The 18286-nt window shown below is 40.2% G+C and overlaps 1 protein-coding gene across 2 annotated transcripts in view; it reads left to right on the top strand.

Annotated features, from left to right (window-relative positions):
• Window positions 1-18286, top strand: part of RHOBTB3 (Rho related BTB domain containing 3) — a 58764-nt gene that overhangs the window by 7800 nt on the left and 32678 nt on the right. The window contains exons 4-6 of one of the 2 annotated variants that reach the window (XM_080681662.1): window positions 5096-5250; window positions 8255-8366; window positions 11176-11541. In XM_080681662.1, coding sequence (XP_080537788.1) covers window positions 5096-5250; window positions 8255-8366; window positions 11176-11541 — 633 coding nt within the window. The remainder of the gene's footprint in view (window positions 1-5095; window positions 5251-8254; window positions 8367-11175; window positions 11542-18286) is intronic. The other variant, XM_080681663.1, reaches the window with a different exon arrangement.

Raw genomic sequence — 18286 nt, 5'->3', positions numbered from 1 at the left:
GTCCCAGGCTCATCTTACACTTCGCCTGCGCCAGGCCTAGAATTGGTCCTTTCTTTAAGGAGCCCTGGTTCCTGATAATAATGATATTTAGAAACCAAGATCTGGGCTCTGGGGTGTTCATTACTTTAGGTGTCAGGGCTTCTAAGCATATATATATATATATATATATATATATATGCACATATATATTTTAAATCATTGATAAGCTTCTTCTAATCTGATATTTTAATCTTATTTCCATAATTTTCTAATGTAAAGTTGTGCCTAAAATACAAGATAGGTGTATCCTCTGTGTCATATGCCCATCATACTGAACTATGTGAAGAACTTAATGTCTTTCTTTAGATCTGGGAAGGTCCAGCTTCCTGACTTCTTCAGATATCACCTTCCCTTCATTTTCTCTATTCTTTCCTTTTGGGACTCTTACGAGACTGATGTTGAAACTTCTGGATCTTGCCTCCATTTATCTTATCTTTTTTATTTCCTATCCCTTATTTCTCCCTGTCACATTATGGGAGAATTCTTGGTCTTTTTTTTTTTATTTTCTTCTCCAACTCACAAATTAGTTCTTCTGGGTCTATTGCTTTTTTTAAAATTTCAGCAGCTTTTCATATCCAAGTTCTCTAATTGGTTCTCTTTCATAATTTTTTGTTCCTGTTTTAAGGATATAACTACTTAAAAAAAACCTTCTCAATTAATTATACTTACTTTAAGATTCTGTTTTGATTGCTCTATTAAGTTTGGTTTTGAGTGGGGGCATTTTATAAGCCTTTCCATTTGATGAGATTTTATTTCATGGTATGGATGCTTCTCAAATGTTTGATAGTTCTTAATTTGCCTACGTTTGCAATTTAGATTCCCTGTTGATGCCTTCCTCCTCCTCTGCCCATCTGCTCTCTGGGGTAGGCGTGGGAGTGGAAGTACAAACAGGATCTGCAGGCCCAGCAGCTTTCACTAGGATACCCGGCTAATCGCCACTGGGTCGCCCCTGGGACTCCCTCCCTCCCCAGTCATTGAGCAGGGAGCATTCTGGATGTTGACACAGTGCAGAACTTCTTCAGCTTTCCCCTTGGGTCCTGTGCCATCAGCCTTTGGCCTTTCATGCTCTCCTAGTTTCTGGGCGAGAATCTCTCCTCTGGTTTTTGTGTTGCTGTATATACATATCTCCCTTCTTCCCTCCCTTCCTCCCCCATCCCTCCTTTTCTTCCCTACTTCCTTTCTCCCTCGTTCCTCTTACCAGCTTCTTCTCTTTGTTTTATCATTTTGTGATTCAGCAAGGAGAAGAGGTTGCACTGTGGGCCTAGCTTGTCATCTTGAAACTGGAAGTGAATGTGTTCTATTTTTTTCTCTCATGTCCAGGCCTCTGCGAATGCCACATCCTCCGATTGGAGTGCCCCCTCTGTACACCCCCATCCTACCTGCATAGCAAATTCATGTTTATCTTTTAAATCAGTGCCTCTTCTGTGCAGCCTTCCATAATCCCCCAGGCAGAGTTCATTTTCTTCTATTTCCATGGTGAATTTGTTTACCTTTATTTTAGTACTTATATTATAATTGTTTGCAGTCATGTCTATATTGGCTCAGTTGATTATGAATTTCTTTTATCTGTGTGTCCTTATATCCCTAGTATTTGATGTGGTAGGGGATTAATACATATTTGCTTAGGAATGCTTTAATCTTTTTATGAACGATAATACATGAGTGAAAAAAATAAATTTCACTGACAAGATGAAATTAACTTACCATATAAGATTTTATCACAAAGTAATTACAAAGCTAAATTTGTCTATTCAACTCAAGGACATTTATTGTCTCCCCTCCCCCTGCCAATCCCTTGTAAAACATGAAACTCCTGGTAACTCCTCTCTTGGTCTCTTTTTAGAATTAGTTTAGCAAATACAATCAATCTCATCTCTCCTTTGTTACCCATGTTTTGACAAGCTTGACTGTGTATATCTTCTTCATTGTTCTGGGCTCTGAATAAATTTTTGGCTTTTACTAAATATTGAACTAATCTTTAAAGTAGGAAAAAGATCTTCCAAACATGCCTAGGGTGTATTCATAGCCTTCAGCTCATGAAAATTGGCATCCTATCTTCTTTGTGAAGCTCTGATGTAGCCTAGTACATTGCCATGCTAGAATTCTTACAAGGATTTAAAAAAAAATGTTTTTATTGATTTTAGCGAGAGGAAGGGAGAGGGGGAGAGAAAAAAAATTGATGTGAGGGAAACATAGATCAGCTGCCTCCTGCATGCCCCCTACTGGAGATTGAGATTGCAAACCGGGCATGTGCCCTGACTAGGTATCCGACCAGTGACCTCTTGGTGTGTGGGACGACGCTCAACCAACTGAGCCACACCCATTACAAGGGTTTCTAAAAGTTTCAAGCATTGGCAACATTGTAAGAATCACCCTAAAGATTCACAAAGCCACCTCTTTGAAAGAGATGCCATTCATTTGAATTCCAGAGTTACATTGTGTTTGCTTTAAAATAATGGACATTTAGTGATAACTAAAAAGATAACATAGAAGAAGAAAAACTACAGTGTTAACTGGAAGCATAACACTCTGATTCATGAAGTCCCTTTGACCCTGAGGTAGTCTCGTAGGAGTAAGCTCCTGAAGAAGGCTCCATAGTTTAAAATTATTTTGGGTCCTCCGATTGTTTCTGAATGCTTATTTAATCCATAAATGTTTTGTTGATTTTCCTACCCAGCACATAATGCCTAGACATTTTTCCTTTTGTGTGTGTGTGAACAAAAAGAAATGTCTTTTGTGACTAAGAGGCTATATAAGAATCTATAATAAAAGCATAATATGCTAATTAGACCAGATGGCCGAACAGTGGAACAACCTTCCAGATGACCTTCTGTACAAAGCCGGGGCTGCCAGGGCTGAGGCAGCCGCCACAGCTGCAAGGGTCGAGCCCCTTGCACGAATTTCGTGCATCGGGCCTCTAGTTAGATATAAGGAGGAGCTTTTTAGTGTCACTAAGATACATACGGCTTCTCACACTGGGAAACCCTACTGAGCTGAGTTAAACCTGAAATTAGTTAAATTTTCCTTCAAATCAGATTATTTGTTAAGAAGTATTTTAAATTATGTTCACTTAATTTTCACTTGAAAACTACTGACTTTGCTTTATTTTTGTGTAGAAATAAAGTTTAATGCCTGCCCACCCCATTCCATCGACATAAGAAGAGCTTTGTAGACATAAGAAACCTTCTGTCTTCAGAAAATTAAAGGCGCTGTTTATGAACGCTTTGTAAAGAATGTGAAATACCAATGTTTTTCAAAGTAGGCTAAATTCTGTGTGAAAACTTTTATCTACTCCAAACCTAAAATGATCTTGGAAAAAGTAAATGCAGAAACTCAGAGTAGAACTTATAGCATAATTTAGAGAATCCAAGTTTAACTGTTAAATCACTGTATGTTTGGAATCCATAATTCTTTATTCAAACTAAATTTTCAGCTTATTTTTGATGTCCCTTTATTTATCAGATGGAGCAAGTAACAGTTATTTATTGTTTCCCCATTTCTAACACAAGGAGACTTGGACAGGTCACTTAACCTCTATGAGCTCCAGTTTCCTCCTCTATAAAATGAGGATGTGAGTATGTATGTGGTTTCTGAGCTCTAAAATGCTTTCAATGAAGCTAAAATTATCTGTCAGGTGTGCACACACGCATAGTTACATACATAGTATGCACATGCACTAAATATCCTTAGCATACACCCTATGTGTACATACGTGTGCTCTATCAATATGCAGCTCCTTGGTAGAAAATCTGTTGTGTAGGCTGTGGGGAGTTTCCCACATGCCCTTTCAAGGCCACTGTTCTTACTCCCCCTGTTCCTGGGCTCGTTGGCTGCTGATGCCACATAGCTGAGTCCCTTTCCAGGCATTACCCTCTGCCTATAGAAGCTGCTTTCCCAAGGTTATGGCTCCTGCACGCAGGGGTCCTCCTCTGATTGCTGGTGGACTTAGGGATACAAAGGTCCAGCTGCCTTTCCCCAAAGGGGAACCATTCTAAGGGCCATTTAAGCTCCAGAACACCCTGTAGGATCAGCTGAGGGTATTGCCGTTTGAAATTTTCCTCTGCCCAATCCTACTTCCTTCACTCCTAAGAAGAGTTGTTCCCAAGATCACCCCCCAGTAAACCACCTGCACACCAATTTCCAACTCAAAGTCGGCTTCCCAGGGAAGCCAACCTACAACAGCGTGCATTTCTAGAAATAGATTTACCCTCTTTTGACTTGGCTGCCTTTGAACAGTGACATATCTCATGTTTTGGCATGAAACAAAATGAAGCCAGCTGACAAACACAGAGTTGAACATACATTTTTAGCCTTATTAAGGATTGTACTTAATAGTAGGTTGATTTGGCACCTTCCCCGTCATAGATTTGTACATGTTACAGACATGAACCTTGGGACAGTGCACATTTTGAGTAAATACTTTTTATTCCGTCAGTATTTTATTTTTTTCAATCTTGAAGAAAAAGATAAAGAGTGATTGAATTTGGTCTCTGCTTTAGAATCTAATAATTGAAATGTCTTGAATAAGAATACACTTTATATGAAATCTACAAAGAGGAGGCAGTTTTACAACCTTGAAGATTCAGGTCAAATTGAGAATTCTATTAAAATAAAAGTTTAAGGTCTATTCAAACTTGGTGAATATATTTAAAATGTATTATAAAGAGAGAGAGAGAACCCACTGTTTTCCATGGTTTCTATGGGCAACCAAGTTGTTAAATTTGTATTGATACTTAGGATGTCAAGGTTGCGTAAAAGGAAGCAGGCCAGCCATTACTGACTCACGGTACAGTTACTGTAATATTTGGTAATATCCATAATCCTATTTTTAAATTCTTGTATTTTCTAAAATACTGTTTATTCTTCTTGCAGTTAAAGCTCGTTTATTTTAGGGACTTTTCATTGACACTTTTTATTCAGGGTCTTAGTGGATCATGGATGTACTAAATGCCCTTGAGCTGGTATGAGCATTTAATTTATTGTTTAATGTTCAGATCGTCTGTACATTTTCTGCCCGTTTAAACTCAAAGCTCTTTGTTGCTCACATTCCTCTTAGAAGAATTACCTTGCACATGCCCACTGTGCACCTCAGACAGAGGAAGCTGTGTCAGTACGACCGAAGGGATCCAACTTGCTAAAGAGCTAGGGGCTACCTACCTGGAGCTGCACAGCCTGGATGACTTCTACATTGGGAAATATTTTGGAGGAGTGGTGAGTGGAAATTCCTGTTACACAAATTAACGGCATTTGTCGGGTGTTTCTTTAGCTAGTTTCCAGAACCTCAATTCGAACTTTAGTTTTAAAGGCATGATTAGTTTTAACCTTGAGAAATAATGAGTATAAGTAGAAAAAAAAAGGTTTTGTCAGAATACAATTATAATTTTATTTTTCTCTCCAAATGAAACATCTCCTATTGTCTATGTATGATGTTTTGGAATTTTCCATTTGGTGCCACTTAAGTGTGTTTGTTTACACAAACCCATGATGTCAGCTTTAATAGTCATCTTTAAATAGCTCAACCAGCCTGGCACCCTGAACCGGTGGGCCTGGAAGGTTCTCCTTCATTTCTGTCTACTTGAAAAGAATAGTCATTCTTCTCTGTGTGAATGTTTCAGCAAGACTCTATGCACTTCGGATCTTGGTGTAGCTCAAAACTGAGGATCTACTTACAGAGCAGCTTCTCGCTGGATGTGTGGGGAGCCAGGGTTAGTTGCTCAGTGGCAGTGACATTTATTGGCTCTGCAGGCACCTTGGAGGCCAGCTTCTAGCACCCAGCACCTACCCTACCGGACTAGGGCTGCAGGGTGCCTGGGGAATGCTGTGGAGTTGTGTCATTTAAGTATGACTGATTTGAGAATTAACCTTCCCAACCCTCTAGGAAGTGGCTTCGTTGAATAGACAAATTTAGTCAGCCTTGTTAAGAGGTTGACACCAAGAAAACCCTGCATTAAGCAGTAGCACTTTGGACTTTACCCTCAGTTCCTTAGCTCCTCATCAAGTACCCTTTCCAATAGGCCAGAATATTCATTATGTAGATTTATGTTAAGACGTTGAGGTTTCCACAGATAACTATAGAAATTTCATTTGTTCTGGAGTCACTAAACTCCAGATAAGAACCAAAGCTAAAATAAGGACCAGATATAAATGGTTCTGAGTTCTACCAAATAGAATGGCTATTATTCACCCAGTAATTATAAGAAACATTAATAATAAACCACTATGGGAGATATACTCACAAAATTGATATTATCAATGACCGAGAAATTTTTATCTTATTTAATTATATTGATAAGCAATGGGTAGAAAGACTGGGAGGGGTGAAACCTAATTTTCCTGTCAAGCAGATATTATAGTGGCTTAAAAAAAATCTTAATTTGGTTTAATACCCTTACATTTTCCTGAAATACCTATGGAGTTGGGGTAAGGGGGGAGATCGTTTTGTTTCATTTGTTGGAGAAGAAGGGCTGGTTCTCTTGGTGGGGATAAGGGTACGGGGAGGTCCTTAGGCCTCCTGTTCCCCATTCAAGTTCCTGAACCTAAAACTCGCAGAGTCACTCTTCCCACCTCCCAACTTTCACTTTCTCTTCTTTCCCCTCTTCGCTCCTAATACTAGGGTTACAGCTAGGGCTGGAGGTATGAAGAGAATTGAAGATGTGGCCAAGGTTGGAAGAAAAACATGGCAGTTTCTTTTTTTCCTTAACTCAGTGTTTCCTTAACTCGTTTTTTCCTAAACTCTCTCAATGGGAATGTGGAGATAAGATCAGAGCAGTCTCTTCTCAGACTCTTGAGAAGTAAAGTACAGCTGAGACCGTGAGTGTAAGAAATGAAGACATTTGTAAGAATGTGGATGGAGATGATGATGTCAGAGTGAAAGGAGCATTTGAAATCCTGTGTTTGAGAGTCTGGGGTGAAGAGCTGTGCAGGATTACCTCAGATCAGGGCAAGGCAGGCCTGTGCCCTTGAGCTTTAGAGAGCCCCATTAGCCCTTCTCCAGGGCACCCGCCCCACAGGGCACGAGATGCTGGAGCCAGAGGGATGTGCCCTCTAGAGCTGGTAGCCCCTTCCAGACCCACAGCATCTAATATGGTAGCCACTAGCCACAAGTGGCTAATTATATTTAAATTAATTTAAAATTTTCAGTTCCTTGGGTGCACTTGTCTCATTTCAGGTGCACATTTTAATAGCTACGTGTGGCTACAGTGCTGATTAGCACAGATATTTCAGAACATTTTCATCAACACAGAATAGAGGGTTGTATTGACCATGCTCCAAAACCCAGGTCCCCAGAACTCTCTGGGTAGCTGGCCTGAGTCTGTTTCCCAGGCCTGCTCAGGACTCTTTCCTGGGTCCATCCTCATGTGGACCACAGTGCTGGTGTGTGCACCCCTGGACCTGAGAGGTGGCCGAGGGGATATTGTGTAAGAGGATTGGGGAAGGGAGAGAAGATGGAGCTTGGATGTGTAGCTTGTGTGCATACACCTCCCCAAGGCATGGAATGGAGCAGGGGCTGAGAAAAGAAGGGGTGATCTTGGGGCCCAGGAGTTAGGGCCCAACTCTCCCTGTGCTGCACGAAACTCTGAGGACTCAGAATTTAAATCCGAATTTGGCCTTCCAGGCTTTTATGATGACATATTTGTCAAAGCAGGAGGATACAGTATTTTCACATAACAGTTCGTTTCCTTGATTTTTATAGTTTAAATATTGAGGTATGTGGTATGGAGACCTGCATTTGTACTTCTGCCCCAGGCCTCACAATGTAAAGCATAGGCCTGGAGCTGGTTAAGATTTTAAATTTATAAAATAAAGGATGTATTTGTAAGGAATTTATTCAGGAAAAACAGCAGTGAGGTTCCCTAGCTAATATGAGCATACGTGACCTAGCATATCTCTTCCTGCCTTGACTTTCTCTAATGTTAATTGCCATGGTTACCAGAGAGATGGTTACTGATACACACAGTTGTATTGCTAGGCTTCCTTGACTATTCAGGAGAATAAACAGTTCCTTCTTGAATGGATAGCTTATTTATGTTTAGACAAGGCACAATCTGTTTTACCTGATACGTTTTAAAAAATAATGTTTGAAGGTGTTTGCTAAAGCTTACATGTCGATGGTCTGGGCATTTAAAACATTTGGCAAATGTGATTTGGGTACAAATAATCATGTCACATACATAGTTTTGTTGGAGCTTTAATTAAAATTTGATTCATGTTTTAGTTGGAGTATTTTATGATTCAAGCCTTAAATCAGAAGACAAGTGAAAAAATGAAGAAAAGGAAAATGAGCAACTCGTTTCATGGAATTAGACCACCTCAGCTTGAACAACCAGGTGCATTTATTAGCCAATGTCCAGATATTCTGTTGATATTTATTATAGATAATTTCACAGGTCTTAGAGCAATTGTTCTCAACTTTCAGTATGTTTAGGACTTACCTGGCATTGTGATTCAGTAAAGTTGGGATTCAGTAAAGTTAAAATCTGCCTTTTAAATAAGATTCCCAGGTGATTTGGAAGCAGGTGTTACTTGGACCATATTTTGAGAACTACTGTCTTAAAAACTTGAACCTATAGATTCTTAAACATAGTGTGTGTTGTGGTTCTAGATTGTAGTCTAATGAGAAATATACAACCAAATACAATGCATGAATCTTGATTAGCTACTGGCTCAATAAAAACATCTAAAAGCTGTTCATGGTACAGTTGAGCAAAATTTTAATATGGACTAGAAATTAGGTAATATTATGGAATTATCATTAATTTTCTTACGTATGATATTGCCATTGTGGTTAATAGAAGAATGTTATTATTCTTAGGAGATAAATGTGAAAGTATTTAAACCCAAAATATCCTGATGATTTCAACTTACTTTTAAATGAGTCAGTAGTGTGAGTGAGTGAATGTGTGTGTGTGTGTATCTAGAGATAAAGCAAAAAAATGACAAAATATTAATAATTGCAGAATTTAAGGGGAGGGTATGTGTGTGCTCATTATATACTTCAACATTTTGAATGTTTGAAAATGTTCACAATACAAGGTTGAAAGAAAATAAAATTAAAAAATTAGTAAAATTACATCAACTGTTACCAGAATTTTTTCCATAATTTTGTGATAGATGTAGTAGGATACTATTGTATAAAAAGTAGGTACATGATAAAGTATTTGTTGAGTGAGTGAATGTAAATTTAAAATCAGGAAAATATAAATTAGTATGGGGAGTCAATTCCAGGTTTCAAAAACAAATATAGAGATATTTACACCATAAATCAGATGTTTTCAAACTTTTTCATCTCCTGGCACATATAAACTAATTACTAAAATTACACCAAAAATATATTTTTTGCTGATCTAACAACAACAACAAAATAGGTGTAATTTTGATCAGTTCATACCAGATGGCTATTGTTGTGTTATCTGCTGTCATTTTTTTTGACAATCTAAGGAAAAAGAGGTCAGTGCCCCTGACTAAATTAGTCACGTATTGCATGTTATTAAAGTGCTTGCGGCACACCAGTTGAAGATCGCTGCCATAAACGATACACAGGTGGCTTTGAACTTTCTATTGTACAGGGAAAGGAGAGACATATTCTATTTAACAGTGGTTGGCAAACTGCGGCTCGCGAGCCACATGCGGCTCTTTGGCCCCTTGAGTGTGGCTCTTCCACAAAATACCACGGCCTGGGCGAGTCTATTTTGAAGAAGTGGCGTTAGAAGAAGTTTAAGTTTAAAAAATTAGGCTCTCAAAAGAAATTTCAGTCGTTGTACTGTTGCTATTTGGCTCTGTTGACTAATGAGTTTGCCGACCACTGGTCTATTACTTAGCAAACACTGAGGCCTTAAATACTTTCTGGATGAGAAGATGGGTGGGGGGTAGCCAATTATATAATGCAGATAGGTAATTTCTTAGTCCGTTTTAAGAAGAAAAAGCACACCAATTCCTCAGAGGAAGCAAAGCCATTTCATGTTATTTACCACTAAAAGAACTTGGTTCATCTTATAGAGTTTTGCTTTAGCATAAAACATTTTCATTGCCAAAGAAGTTTGAATTTCACTGATTCAGGTGATTGCAAATCCTCCAGGCATCCCTTCACAGATAACGCTTTCCTCAGCTCAGCTTTAGATAAAAGTTAGCAGAGTTTTACAATTAGGCCAGTGATGAGAGCCTGGGGTGCAGACTCTGTGTGGATATTTGAATCGATTTTAGGCTAATCTATTTTTGTTAGTGATCAAACCAGGCAATGGAAAGTTGTTTCCTCTTTTGGAAATTAGGGAGTTGAGCCAACACTCATGTGCTGAGGGGGGAAAGTTGATTCTAGGGAAGCATATTGCTTTACTGGGAGGAACAATATACTAATTTTAGGATCAACACAAAATGGTCAAGGTGGTTTTAAACAATGAAGTCTAAAACACTGAGCCCTGGCTTTGAGAAGTTGCAGTTTTAATGATTTATCTCCCCATTTCTAGTCCTAGGAGGAAAATGACTTCCCATGTCATTTTTGAGACTTATTCAATAATTTGTTTGAATTTTTGGCAGGTGACAGTAAAGAATGATGACTATCAACATACTAAAATTCAGTATTTGGAGCAGTGTTTTATTTGGGGGCACACAAATAATGAGAAATGTTATTTTATTGCTCCTTATGGCATTAATAGGTTTTTTTTGTTTGCACTATAAAAGTAGAGGATTTCTGTGTCTGAATTATGAAATTTTACAGTCCTTGGATCATTAGTTTTTATGTTTTTTATTAGGTTCAACTATATAAAATTGCGGGTTTTGTAGGTCAAAAATGGCCAAATATTGGTAATTTTGCATGATTCAGCCAAATACTATTAAAAAATATGTTTTGTTGTAAACCTGAAATGATTGGTCTGTAGACCTAGAGCAGTGGTCGGCAAACGGCGGCTTGCGAGCTACATGCGGCTTTTTGGCCCCTTGAGTGTGGCTCTTCCACAAAATACCACGGCCTGGGCGAGTCTATTTTGAAGAAGTGGCGTTAGAAGAAGTTTAAGTTTAAAACATTTGGCTCTCAAAAGAAATTTCAGTCGTTGTACTGTTGATAATTGGCTCTGTTGACTAATGAGTTTGCCGACCACTGACCTAGAGAGTAGTTTACTAGTTTTATTTTCTGTCTTGAAACAGAAAAAATGCCCGTCTTGAAGGCCGAAGCGTCGCATTATAACTCTGACTTGCATAACCTGCTGTTCTGCTGCCAGTGTGTGGACGTGGTGTTTTACAACCCAGACTTAAAGGAGGTGGTGGAGGCCCACAAGATCGTCCTCTGCGCTGTGAGCCACGTATTCATGCTGCTTTTCAATGTGAAGAGTCCTGCTGACATCCAGGATTCCAGTATCATCCGCACGGCCCAGGATCTGTTTGCTATAAACAGAGAGGCTGTGTTTCCAGGTGCTAGCCAGGATTCTCCAGGCAACCCACCACTCCGAGTCATCGTTAAAGACACACTCTTCTGTTCGTGTTTATCGGACATTCTGCGCTTCATTTATTCAGGTATCTTGTCCAGTGGTTCTGGTATATTCTCTTAGGCTATTGAAATGAAGTATGCCAGTGGTCCTCAAGAGTTTTCACATTTATCTTCTTCCTGTCATCTGGCGTGAAGATTATACATGAAATAGTATTGGCTTTATGCGCATGAATTGTTCCAAGCTTTCCATCTTCCTTACTGGTTTATTTGGCCTGGTTTTACATCGTCTTGTATAAAAAATAATCTCTTTTCATACTAAGCAAAAAATACCCTGTGTGAAAATACAAGAAGTTATTGTCCAGTTTAACTTTAAAGAAATAACATTGTCCAGGTGTATATCAAAATAAGTGTCTGCATCTTAAAACCTAGCTATATGTTCCCCTTTCTGTTTGACACTTAGATTTGGGAAGGGAATGAGGAGAGAAATTAGCAGGGTCATTGCATTCTGTTTAGGAACTAGAAATAGCACTATCAGGTAGTTTAGGCTGAGATCTGATCAACTTTGGCTATGACTGTTTTAGACTTTTTTTTTCTTACTGGGCTCTTACTTTTTTAGGATTCAGCTTATTCATTATTTTTCTCCTTATCCTTTTAAAGACCCACTAGCAACTATATTTTAAAGAATAGAAGTTTTTACCACAGTCATTTTAGCAACTGAATTGAAGGTCTCACATCTAAGTGTCCCATATGGGAATGGAAAAGAACGAATGTAAAATGACTTTTAAAGCATCTAAATATATATATTCTGAGGACTTCTTTCTTCTTTAATTTTTTTTCCAGTTAGAATCATATGCTGATGAAATATTAGGTTAAGGTCACTCCTCTCGAATGTGCCTGGAGAAACATTTATAGTCCATTTTTAGACATCAGAATTGGGAACAGATAAGAAGCTTATAAAGGTTTGCAAATAGAGAAGTATCGTTTCCTGTAGGTAAGAAAGTTTTGAGTAGCCTTCAGTTGAAATAATTGGTGCTAAAAATAAGATTTTATTTTGTTCATTGTGGCTGTAGTTATATAATTTTCAATTAAAAATTAATGGTTGGCACTGGCCTGTATAGTTCAGCAGTTAGAACATCAGCCTGGGCACCAAAGAGTCTCAGGTATGATTCCTGGTTAAGGGCATGTATCTGGGTTGCGGGTTTGTGCCCTGCCCCTGGTCAGGGTGTGTGTGTGCAGGAGGCAACTAGTTGATATCTCTCTCTCACATCAATGTTTCTCTCTCTTTCCCTCTCCCTTCCTCTCTCCCTCTCTCCCCTCTTCTTACCCTCTCTCCTTTCCTCTCTCCTTCCTTTTACTTTCTCTGAAAAAGCAATGGAAAAAATATCCTCGGGTGAGGATTAACAAAAATAAATAAGTAATGGTTGTGAAAAGTACAGTTGCAGCATGCAGATTTTAGTGGGTTAAAAATCTATCTATCTATATAAAGGCCTAAGCGGCCGTTATGACCCAACAACCAAAACGACTGGTTAACCAATTGCTATGATGCACACTGACCACCAGGGGGCAGACGCTCAACGCAGAAGCTGCCCCCTGGTGGTCAGTGCGCTCCCACAGCCAAACTCCTGGGGCTGGCTGGCAGTGTCAGCGGCAGTGTTGTTCCTTCTGTGCCTGGCCTGCAATCGTTGCTTCCTCTCCCGACCCTTTGGCCCCGGGCTGGGATTGGGAACCGGGGGTGGGTGGCAGCAAATGTGGTCCCTTTCCCAGGGGGGCCGAGGACCAGCTCCCTCCTCGGGGCTGGTGACCAACCTCCCATGTCCTATTCCTCCCCCCGGCCGGCAGGCCCCAATCGGCCTCGCCCTGATTGGCCCTGATTGTGGGCCAGGCCTAGGGACCCCACCCGTGCACGAATTTGTCCACCGGGCCTCTAGTATACATATATTGGAGTAGAATGTGGTGGTAGGTGTTAATCCATTGTTCAGTGAATATTGACTTGGAAGAGGCATAAATAATCTCTCTGACAGGGCACACTAGCACGGTGCCATTAGCATGGCAGGTTCTCTGCCAGTGGCGGTGAAACTAATGAGTAGGCTCCAGTAGTGGGGAATCAATCATATGATTAAACCAGACTAAAGACTTCATTTAGTTCTACAGATTTTTATGTTTAAACCTAGAATCTCACGGTGCATAATTTAAGACTAATTGAGTAAAAACAAAATGTTTACATGTTAAAAAAATTACTTTAATGATATGTTTAGAAAACTATGAAGGAAGTGTTGACTGTCCCTTTCAATGATTTTATTGTTGTAATAATGAATTATTCAGCAAGTTTCCCACATACTGAATACTTTTGAAGGCACATGAACACTCTGAGGTCAGTTACATCCTGTGATATTGTAGCAGTAAAATTGCTAGCTGTCTCTCCAGTGACAGACCTGCTTGTCTTCTCCTAGGGAGTAATTTTTTTAAATTGCAAAATTAATACATGCAGATAGGAGAGGGGTGGGAGGGAGGGAGAAGGGAAAAAGAAAAGTCCTCCTCATCCCCCAGTTCACTTCCCCAGAGTCAGTGACCTATTCCTGGGTTTTCACATGTTCACCCTAATGCTGTTTGAAAGAAATTACATATTGGGAAATTTGCATTAATGAAAATGTAATCTTTGGTAACTGCTGTTTTCCGGGAACCACGGGCAGTTCCCCGTGGCTGGAGCAAGAGTGGGAGGTGATGGCTGGAAGGAGATGAGGCTGGCCAGACCGGTGTTTGCTGCTCTTACAAGCGGTTCTGGAGTTGGAAGCGTGATCAGACTGGGCTTTAGAAAACTCATCTCTGGTGATGGAGGGAGGAGTGAGTAGAGCAGACAAGACAGGAGTCCAATCCCGAGGCCCCCTCACTCACGATCCACCTCCGGAAGGCCAACGTTCTGACAACAGGTGGTGGGGTTGCGGTTTGTCCATCACCTGGGCCAGTGCTTTCCAAACCTTCAAGTGCGTACAAGGTCTTGATAATGTTCAGGTTGTGACTCCGTGGACCCAGGGTGGGCACGAGGGTCTGCACTCCCAGTCTCCCAGCTGGTGACTGACCACGGCGGTTGCAACACCTCTTGGAAGAACTGGGTACAGCCGTAACCGGGGGTAAGGACCAAGAATTCACTCCAGAGACCCGGGAGAGGAGCCCAGTTCTCAGTTTTAGTGCCAACATCAAAACGGGGTCGGCTGCAAGGCTGACTGATGCAGAGCTCTTCAGAGATGGGGCCTCGGTGCCCTGTTGTAGTCCCTTCCTGAAGCTGGGACGAGTGGATGCTTGGCGGTTGGGTGGAAACGAAGGGAGCCTGGGAATAGCGAAGAGAGGGCCTCGGGCCATGGGCCAGGAGAGCTTGCTGATCTGCAGGCCCTTGACCAGTTCAGCGCTCTGGCTTCTTAGTCTGACACTGAGCTGTTGCATTTCTGCTCTGATCTCTCCTGTAAGTCACGGCCCAGCAAGAGGTGGTGTCAGGTCTGAGCAGGGCCATAGGCCCTTGACCTGGGGCTGTAGGGAAACCCCGATGCTTCAGTAGGTACCTGTGCATTATTCTCTAATTATTTACAAAGTGTAACCTCAGAGTCAAGCAAAAGTTATATTATCTGAGTTATGTTTTAACAGATATGAAGGCTGTATTTCCATAGTAAAGACAATTTTTTAAAAATGCAGAAAATTTAAGGAGAAAAAACATCAGATTCCCACTATCAAATGCCTAGAAATTTATTTATGTTTTGTTTTGACTTGGTTTCTGTTTTATTTTAATATATTTTTCTATCAAATCAAACAAAAAATTTAAACCTCCTTTTTTTTTTTTTTTTTTAGAGACTTCAGTAAGGAGGCCAGGTTCGTGAGCTATTTTTTTTTTTTTTTCTTGTTGTTTGTTAAACATTTAAAAACTTTTGAACAGTGCACAGGTTCTAAGACCCAGTTATGTAATGGTTTCCTCACAGAAGCCTACCCACAGTTATGTTAGTAGGAGCTGTTTGTACTCACATTAGCTGGGTTGGCAAAGCAGAGGTAGAAGTCCATGACGTGGCACACTCGGGAATATTTGCCCTGAGCAAACGTGGCTGAAAACCCATATAAAATCTACCTCTTAGCTTTATTTTTAACGAACCAAATTACAAAGAATATCTTAATTTTTAAAAAATAACCCCCCTTTTTTATCTTTAGGAATTTGAAATGTTATATACAGAACAATTGGGTCCTATATTTAGGAAGGGCCTGTGTAATGGTCGGGTTAACACATTACACCTATGAGGTTTCGGTTTATTTTTCTATTCAAATTTCTGAGTAGATACCGTAAAAGGATGTGTGTTCTGTCCATGTTAATTTTCCATTGGACAATAGCTAACACTGCATGATGTGTAAGTGCTTACTGACTAACACTAAAGAAGGAGTGATCTGAACAGCGAGGGCAGCAGTTTCCTGGTCTTCATGGAGCAATCCTTAAATGGCATACAACTGTAACATTCTTACAGTCTTACTATGCCCCTCGATACAGTCTTTATGCTTGCAAATTCCTGAGTCACATGATCTCAGATGGTTATGAATTGAAATATTTGTAAGAGCCTCAAGAATTTAGCTTTGAACTCTTCCTGCCACAGATGGCCCTTAGAATTTCACATCACTTATTGAAATGCCGTCAGGGTAAATGAATGTGTGGAAGCACATTTTCTTCTTCAGTTTGCATAGTATTCTTCAGCACTTGGAATTATTCTGCGGCACGCTCTTTTCTGCACTGCATAAAAATGCAGCTTCGGACACACAGATATGCCATGCTCTCTAAGAGTCTAAATAAAGTAAATAAATGCTCTGAGAAGTTAAGTAAAGGAAATTCCAGCCAGTTATGCAAGACAAGTAAGTTCTAGAGATCTGTGCATACAACATCATGCCCATTGTTAACATACTCTATTGAACACTTAAAATTCTGGGAAGGGGATAGAGTTCATGTTAAATAGTTTTACCATAGTTAAAAAAAAATAAATAAAAAAGAACAAATCCCAGTCTTAAGGATTATTGCTTTATTAGGACCTAAAAGTGTCAAAGATGATTAGTTAGCATTTCTAATTATTAAAAGAGTGCCCTTATGAACTAGTCTTCGTTCTGGTTTAGGTTATTGGATCATTCTGTGTATGTTCTTAAACAGATCCGTGGCCTGTGGGGATTTACCTGCCACTAATCCCATCTATTTAGATTTGATGATTGCTTTCTTTCACATAATCTTCTGACTAGAGATATTGTATAGGTGTTCTTTAGTTAATATAATTTTACTTTTAAGAGACAATGTCTGTGCTCTCCTTTAATAGCATGAGTGTAAACAATCACAGGTACCTGCACTTACTGTTTGCTGCATACCACTAACCCTAGGTTTTGGCAATGGGTCAAATGTCTAAGGGAAGTACACATTAGATTAAACTGGGAGGCTTTTAAAATCAATGTCTGGGACCCAGCACCAGAAATTTTAATTCAGTTGGTCTGAGGCTGAGACCTTCTCCAATAGTATTTTATAAATGATCTATTTTATAAAAGACACATGATTGGTTGCCTACCACATGCGCCCCTACTAGGAACTGGGGAACCTGCAACCGAAGTACGCGCCCTTGACCAGGAATCAAACCTGAGAGCCTTCGGTCCACGCCGACGCTCTAGCACTGAGCAAGTGACCAGGGGTTTGTAAAAGATATTTAGGTAAATGTAATGCATAGCAAAACTTGAGAATCACTGGCGTAGAATAAATTTTATTGACCTGGCATCCCTTGGCTTCTAAAGGGTTCTTCTACTTCTGACATTTTATATAGACTTTAATGTCTATCTGTGCATGTGCAATTTCTGGAGACAATGCAAAGAATTTATCAGATTGTGAAAAGAGTATGTGTGACCTTGACGTTAAAAATCATTAGTGCAGGAAGAGGAAAACAAAAACTATAGATTTGTTCTGGACTGCACACCTTTGGGAATTTGAGGTGGATGGGGAGCTAACAGTGAAGTCAGAAAAAGAGCAATTTAAGGTAGGAAGTAGGATGGCGTGCTGGAGCCAGCTGGCACCGGCTTGTGAGAACCGATGGCATTTATTCCCAATTCTGTGTTCTAGATGTCACGTTGGTAGCTTGAATATGGCCTTGCTGAGAGTATTTTCACCACAGAAATAGCACACACCTCAAATCAGGGCAATCCTTCCCCTTCCCCATCCCACCAAGGTACTCTGTAGTCATCATAAAGGCCAGGGGAGGAGAAGTTTAAAGATGTGCAAGAGTACCAAGTGCTGCAGGCTCTTCTGTCCGAAGCCTGAGAGCTGCTGGATTGTCAGTCCGGCTCTTCAGATTAGCTTTGGATCTCACTGGGACAAACTGGCTGCCATTGCCTGACCTCATGGTTCTGTACATGTTTATTATGTGCCCTCTGCAGTCCCCAGTATCTATGAAGGCATCTGGCAAAGTTCTGGATACATAAAGGGAAACGTCGGAAGAGATAGATTGAGAGCATATAGAATAGGACCCCAAGTTACTTGCTTAAAGTCACACCAGTAATTAATGGCAGAGATAGAACTAGAAACTGGGTCCCCCAACTATGCCAACTCCCACACCACATCTTTTTAAATTCCATTTTTAGGAGGTAGGACTTCCTATAAACCATGGAGTGGGTGAGGATAATCTCCCAGAATATCATGGTCAGAATTGAAACATATCAGCATTGAATAATGGGATAGATCGGATGGGAAAGGCCCCTAGGGAGCAGGGAGGCTGCCCTAGGCCAGGTGAGAGAAGTGCTTGGGGAAAAGGTGAACTTACGCTGACCATACAGTAGGAATTTCTC

The sequence above is a fragment of the Plecotus auritus genome (assembly GCF_963455305.1).
Source record: "Plecotus auritus genome assembly, chromosome: 7".
In the NCBI taxonomy this organism is placed as follows: Eukaryota; Metazoa; Chordata; class Mammalia; order Chiroptera; family Vespertilionidae; genus Plecotus; species Plecotus auritus.
This window is presented reverse-complemented; position numbering and strand designations above follow the sequence as displayed.